This window comes from Pollicipes pollicipes, unplaced genomic scaffold (assembly GCF_011947565.3).
Source record: "Pollicipes pollicipes isolate AB1234 unplaced genomic scaffold, Ppol_2.1 Scaffold_7231;HRSCAF=8579_pilon_pilon_pilon, whole genome shotgun sequence".
Classification (NCBI taxonomy): Eukaryota; Metazoa; Arthropoda; class Thecostraca; order Pollicipedomorpha; family Pollicipedidae; genus Pollicipes; species Pollicipes pollicipes.
In genome coordinates, this window is record NW_023597034.1 from 10,629,277 (window position 1) to 10,636,625 (window position 7,349).

At 58.3% G+C, this 7,349-nt stretch overlaps 1 protein-coding gene across 1 annotated transcript in view; it reads right to left on the reverse strand.

Moving 5' to 3' along the window:
• Positions 1–163: 163 nt before the first annotated feature.
• The window catches only part of LOC119109274 (nucleolar protein 4-like), a gene marked incomplete in the record, with an annotated part of 21,700 nt that continues 14,514 nt past the window's right edge, over positions 164–7,349 (reverse strand). The window contains 3 exon segments of the mRNA XM_037232869.1: positions 164–1,159; positions 2,556–2,805; positions 4,940–5,152. Coding sequence (XP_037088764.1) covers positions 999–1,159; positions 2,556–2,805; positions 4,940–5,152 — 624 coding nt within the window.

The following is a 7,349-nucleotide window of genomic DNA, read 5'->3' on the forward strand; positions in this document are numbered from 1 at the left end:
ACTGGGACTGAACAGGTGGTGTGATAACCGCACTGGAGGAACTCTTCATGGTTATGGATATGGAACTGTATATGTTGTAACTGGGGAAGCTGGCGCTGAGTGATACCAGAGACGAGTTTCAGTTGGGCTCAGCGCGGAAGCCACTGCCAATAAAATAAACCTGTCAGCACGAAAATACTTGTATTTCTTTGCCGCAGGAAAATGATAACACGGAGGTAACTGACTCACACCGACCAATGCTTGGACTAGACCGGCGCTGGCGCGCTGGTGCGCCCAGCACGGAGGTACATCACACCAACTCGGCGCAGGCAGGGGCGGTCGGGCCCCCATGGTCCTCGCGCCGGCCGTTCCGGGGCGCCCAGGTACCGCGGCGGTGAGAACACGACACCAAGGAAACGCTGCCGCCGCCACGCCCCGGCGAGGCGCCTGCTGTACTGTAGCACACGGACTATATAGCCGAACTGACCTGCGTTTGTCATGGGAAGACTGCAACCTGTCGAGACGAATGGCCGTGCTGTTCGGGACTTGCGGACCGCCCGCAATTTCAAAATAACGGCTGGCCGGACCAGCCAACACCTATAGCTACGCGCACGTCTAGAAAGCAACACAAACACTGATCCGACAAGGTGGGGACGGTGCCGAATGATATATCGTGACGGTTTGGGATTGGCTGCCCGGGCGCCGCGGCTCACTCTGATTGGTCAGATACCGGCCGCGCCTCTCCGGACAGCCAGTGCCCGCTCCACACTGAATGGCGAGATCACGAACACATCTCGCTGGCAGTGGGCACACTGCCCACGCCGCGAGCACCGGCGGGCTTCGCGCCAAGCGCTGCGAAGCGCTTCACATCTCGCCTCGAACGTCTCCCAGGTCGGGTTGAGACCGATCAGCCGTGAACGCCGCCTCCACCTGTCGCGGCTGCTCGCCAGCCGCGAGAGATGACCTGAGCGCAATTGTTTCAAGCTCGTCGACCCGAGGCAAAGCGGCCGTGCCGCCGCCTAGTGGCCAGACTGCTGAATGAGCAGTTCCAGCTCGTCCGCCGAGCGGCGCAGGAAATTGGCCGACTCCCGGTAGCCGTTGATCATCTGGCGGACGGCGGCCACCTCGGCCGCGCTGAGCTGCGGCCGGGGCGGCGGCTTCTTGGCGAACAGATCACTGACTGGAAACGACGGCGGCACTTCAGACCCCGCCCAGGGGGAGGGGGGGGGGGGGGGGCAGGTCACGCGCGGGGCGTCATCAAACGGCGCGGTGAGTTGCACTAAGCCTCGTCTGAGTGCAATGCAAGCCGGGCATATATTGTCGTCGGCATAATGTTGAATTTTCTTTTTCTTAAACCGTTCTTGGCGATGACCACCCTTAATTGCTTGACTTGCTTTTCAATTTCCTCGGACTCATCGGCCTGCTTAACGCAGTGTAAGTCAATCACGAACGTGTCATTTTTTCTCTTTTCATATAATGCACATAATTATCACGCACATTTGGAACGATCCATAATGCACATTTGGAACGATCCATTCCAGGATTGGAATGGCCCCAACGGGCAGAAACGCCTCCAAAAATAATAAAAAAATACGGCCAAGTTGTGTCATCCCACCCTCTCATCCCGTATCATGCTTCACCCTGCATCTTTTCAACACCCCACTTGTCCCGCGCACGCTGCGTGCGTCAGCCACGAGCGGGTAGAGCCTCATGGGAAGGGAGCCCCGACCCGGTGTCCAGCGCACATACGCGGGTTGACGCCCCAGACGCATGCGGGCCTGCCCCGCCGTTAACCATTTTCCTTCATCCCATGGTCCTGAAATGGTCATCTCGGGTCGAAAGGGCGCTTATTCAAACAACCAAACAAGCAAGATGTGGGAACTGCCATCAACGTCCCCCCCCCCCCCCCCCCCGAGTCCTGTGTGCCGACACTTCGCCGGGGTCACGAAAAGCGCGCTTCGACTTGGGTGGCGGCTCTCACCCGGCTCATTAGGATAAACTACCGGCTCATTTTGAAGGTCGCCTGCCCGAGCTCTGTCCACGTTATCACGTGATATCACGTGACATATGACAGTGATAAGGATATGGTTATGCCGGCAAACTTAGTCACGCGCCTGAAAAGGGCCAACAAATTTGCGCGTCAAAACAGAAGGCTTTATAGAAGATTACGGACACCCGAAAACTGCACCAAAGCAGGGCAGCCAGGTTTAATGGTTCGCGGAGCGGTGCAGAAGGCGGTTCCAAAGGCAACATGGGTGAAGTAAATTGCATTGTAAATCATGGCCAGGGGACGTAAAAGACAGGGACTATATCCAAGACCCATCCCTTGCAACAATACAGGCGCCACCACCACGGGCACATCTCGCCGGCACCACGTGATCGCAACGACAGGAACATCAGAACCCCGTCCAACGCTCCCAGTATCATGCCACTCACCCCCCCCCCCCCCCCACCCCCAAACTCCGCTGATGAGAGCTTCACACAGCGGCTGGAGCGGCGCGCGTCCAAACGGCTAACTTCAACACCGCCCACGCCGCTGAGCCCACCACCTCGTGAGCACAGCCTCGTCCACTGACCTTTCCCGTTCGGCGGCAGCTGGAAGCCAGGCGCGGGCAGCATGCCGGCGAACATCTGGCCGAACGCCTGTGTGAAGTTGGGCGGGTAGAGGGCGCTGGCGACGGGCAGCTGTTCGGCCGAGGTGGCCACCGGCCGGTCGGGCACCAGCGCGTGCAGGCTACCGTCGGAGCGCGCCGCCCGCTCACCCGCCGGCGCGAGCCGGCTGGCCACCTCGTACGTGCTGCGCTCGCTCGAGGCCGTCGTCGTCAGCTGGCGACACGCGGTGGGGTCAGCAGCGGTTAGAGCGGAGGTGAGAGCGGAGGGGGGAGCGGCGGTGAGAGCGGTGGTGGGAGCGGTGGTGGGAGCGGCGGCGGGAGCGGCGGTGAGAGCGGCGGTGAGAGCGGAGGGAGGAGCGGCGGTGGCAGCGGCGGTGGGAGCGGCGGTGGGAGCGGTGGTGGCAGCGGCGGCGAGAGCAGCGGGGGGGGGGGGCGGCGGTGGGAGCGGCGGTGAGAGCAGCGGTGGGAGCGGAGGGGGGGGGAGCGGCGGTGAGAGCAGCGGTGGGAGCGGCGGCGAGAGCAGCGGGGGGGGGGGGGCGGCGGTGAGAGCGGCGGTGAGAGCAGCGGTGGGAGCGTAGGGGGGAGCGGCGGTGGGAGCAGCGGTGAGAGTAGCGGTGGGAGCGGAGGGGGAGCGGCGGTGAGAGCAGCGGTTAGAGCGGTGGTGAGAGCTGACAGCTGACGGTGAGGCGACTGTCGACAGGGCGGCTGGGTGGTGACCCAGCGGTCTGGTGGTGGATACGGCGGAGGGTGCGAAGCTGGGGTAGTGAGGAGGGGGCGCCGCGTCCTCCGGACGCCGTGAAGCTCGCGTCGAAGGATACGAGGTGCCGGCCGAAAACGGCAAACGGAAATGAGTCACCGCACATTATCAGCCGACTTATCTGCGCGAACCGACGCTCACTCCTGCAAAGCCCTTCACATCGAGGGGTGCCCGGCATCCGTGCACCCCTCGAGCCATCACGCGCTGCCATCAGCCAGTGCGGCCAGGCGGGGATCCGTTACCCTGTTGACCTCTATCGCCCGGAACGGGTCAATGTGTGTAATTGGGGGCTGATCGACCAGAGCGTCAGGGCGGGCCTCGCCGAGCACAACACGCTGGCTGGCTCGGGCTCCACCGTCCCGCCCCCCCCCCCCCCCCCTGTTGACACCAGGTCAATACCCGACGGCAGCAAGTCACACGCCCCGAATGAGTCGCCGCGCTGGCAAATGACCTGCTGCGGTGTCAGCCTGTGCCCGTTTGTCACCGTTGCTTGGGTGTGCGCGGGCCCAGTTCAAGAGTCTGGCCACCCTAGACGACGCCTGTGGTGGGGCTCACCCTGCCGGGTTGCAGCATGGCAGCCGGCGGCGACTGGTCTGGACAACGTCAGCCGGTGCCCCGGTTTCCACCTGAGAGACCGTTGCATCACAGGCAACTGCCGTCACCTGTCGGCTCATGTGACCGGTTGTGCCCCAGTTGTACTCGCCATTCGCCTGCCAGCTGCTGATCGACTGAGGAGTAGCTGACCCGGCCTGCGAGCTGCTGACTGACTGGAGCCCAGCTGTCCCGCCTGCGAGCTGCTGACTGACTGGAGCACAGCTGTCCCCGCCTGCGAGCTGCTGACTGACTGGAGCACAGCTGTACCGGCCTGCGAGCTGCTGACTGACTGGAGCACAGCTGTCCCCGCCTGCGAGCTGCTGACTGACTGGAGCACAGCTGTCCCGGCCTGCAAGCTGCTGACTGACTGGAGCACAGCTGCCCCGGCCTGCGAGCTGCTGACTGACTGGAGCACAGCTGTCCCGGCCTCCGAGCTGCTGACTGACTGGAGCACAGCTGTCCCGGCCTGCGAGCTGCTGACTGACTGAAGCACAGCTGTCCCCGCCTGTGAGCTGCTGACTGACTGGAGCACAGCTGTCCCGGCCTGCGAGCTGCTGACTGACTGGAGCACAGCTGTCCCCGCCTGTGAGCTGCTGACTGACTGGAGCACAGCTGTCCCGGCCTGCGAGCTGCTGACTGACTGGAGCACAGCTGTCATGCCTGCGAGCTGTTCACTGGCTGGACCAATGCCTATCAAACTGTCACCACCTATGGAATGCCCACCGGTTGCATCACGCCTATCATCGGCGGCCTGCTGACCAGCTGTACCTCAGCTGACTCATTCACCAACTCCTAAGACACCTGTACTGCCACCATCAGTGGCGTGCTAACCGGCTGTACCTCAACTGACTCATTCGCCAACTCCTAAGACATCTCAACTGCCACCATCAGTGGCCTGCTAACTGGCTGTACCTCAGCCGTATTCACCGGCTGAATGCTGATCAGCAGACGGCTTCATCTGCTGGTCATGAGCCGGCGGTCCTCCGGCCGTGCTCACCTGCGGACTGCTGGCCGGCTGGATCAGCGGCTGGCTGATGGGCTCCAGGCCGAGCCGCATCCTCTTGGCGTTCTGGCTCTCGTTCTCGCAGGCCTGCGCCAGTATCTGCTCGGCCTGTACCGAGGTCAAGTGCGGCGGCGTGGGCCGACTAGCGCGCGCCGCGCCCGCGTCCAGCCCCGCCAGCTCCCGGCTCCGCTTGTTCCGACGACACGACTGAGGACGGAGCACGCCGTGAGCGCCACGAACGCGCTCTGGACGGGGAGGGGGAGGGGCAGCGAAGGCCGGAGTGGAGCGGGGGGGGGGGGGGGGGAGGGGGAGGGGCACGTCATTTGGTCGGAAGGATGCGAGTTGTTAACAAAACGCATCGTGAGATTGTAAACATGCGCACGGTGGGGGAGGGGGTAATTCGACCTGAAAAGTGTCTCAGAATAACTTCCCGGCGGTGTGGCGTAACTGTGTCCAACTTGCGATTCGACAACTGGCTGTCATAACAACTGACGAAGTCATACAACTTTGGTATGGTCTCTAAGACAACTATGCAACCGAAAGTTGGATTGCCACTAACTGCTGGCCGTCGGTAATACATGAAGCTTAGATCATGGTTAAACCAAAACGCTTTTAATAGAAAACTGGTAATTTTGACCATAGGCGTAGGAACGTTTCAAAAAGTGTGTGGGGGAGGCAAGCTCAGGGCATTCAGGAACTTTTCTGGAAAACAAGCCCGATAACCGGGAGGGGGGGGGGGGGGGTTAGAGATGCAGGTTATCGCTCCTTATTCAAATGCAATGAATGCTATTCTAGATATGCATCTAGAGCTGTTTCTCACTGGTGCTCACTCTTGCCTATCCGGCTCATCTATGTCATTCAGGTAATAAGGCTATCCAGCTTCCCAAGTCCATTTCAACGTTGCCTTTCCTGGGGAGCCGAAATTCCACGAGCGGTTAGACATTTTGGGTTATTGAGGAGGCACCTGTCTCCACAGGGTAGATGCCAAAATATGACTTGAGCACAGGGTGGCGAAAATTTTGAAAGTGAATCAATGGTTCACAGTACAGATTTTACGTGCGCCTCTATTTCGCTGGCTGTTTTTCAAGAGATAAGACTTGTCGCGGCATTTTAGGTGGAAACAAAGTCGGAAGCTTGAAACTGCCAAAAGCCACGTGACAAAAGTCATAGAACTGGAGATTCTCCCTTGAAAATCAAGCCACAGAATGAAGGCCCTTCTGTCGTACATTCCTTGTCTGAGCCCTGCTCCCGTCCGCCGTCGGTGACCACTGTCCTGGTCCGGCTGTCTCCGAATGACTGACCGCGAACCGATGGATGGCTGTTCTGTTGCACATTTCTGTATCAGCATTGCTACGAATTGGGATGTAAAACATGCGTTAGACATCTGCAACAGTACCTTTTTCCCAATTAGCTTCCCTAACACCACACCGAAAACGCCGCCGGGAAGCTGTCTACTTTAGGTTTGAATTGACCCAGCGGACATTTAATTGCCCGCCATTCAACGTAGATGTCTTGATCTGGTCTTGTGTGTAGGCGGGGGGGGGGGGGGGGGCAGAGCATTGCTAATAGAAACACATGGTTGACAAAAGCTCCGTTTGTGGCAATCCCCACAAAAAAATATCCCCGGATATTTTTACGTTGGTTTAATACGCGCCCGGGGGGATCGCTAGATAACCTTTGCTCGGGGGGGGGGGGTTAATTTGACCCCGCTGAGGTCTCGGGAACTAAAAGAACTAGAGCCACTTAATTCACAGGGTGTGCTGACCTGTACGTGAACTCACTTATGTCAAGGTTTAAGGTTCCTAGGTCGTGAATTTTGGGCCCAATGAGGTCAAATTCCAGGTTGGTCTCTTAAGTGCCCCCAGAACCTAGATAACTTTCTAAGCAAAAGGTCACATATTCAGCTAAGGTCAGCGACCTTGTTTGATCTTTTGGGGGTCATGGTGACCACAATCATACAGGACTGCTCTAAGTGTTGCATTTGAATAAGAGAAAAAGGTTACGCTAGGCAGTATGTTTCTAAAAACAAAAATGCTGACCTAGGTCATTTTAGGTCAATAACCTATTCCGACCACTAAGAAATCCACGGAAGATGTATCATGCGATTCCTGCTATTAATAAATTATAAATCAGTACCAGAAACTATCCCAAACAGCAAGCGCTTACGTAATAAAACAGATCGATTTTGACCTTGGTCTGACATTTATATCTGACCTTTGGTCAACGCGATTTCTCATTCAATATTTGTGTTGCCTAAGAAAGCATCTCAAAGATGTGTGGCTTTGTCTAACACTTCATTGGTGCATCAGATTGAACGATTCCCTAGAACCTGACTTCTCTAAAACCATGGCCTGATTTTGGCCTGCTATAGGTCAGCGACCTTACAAAGTACATCTAAATTTTT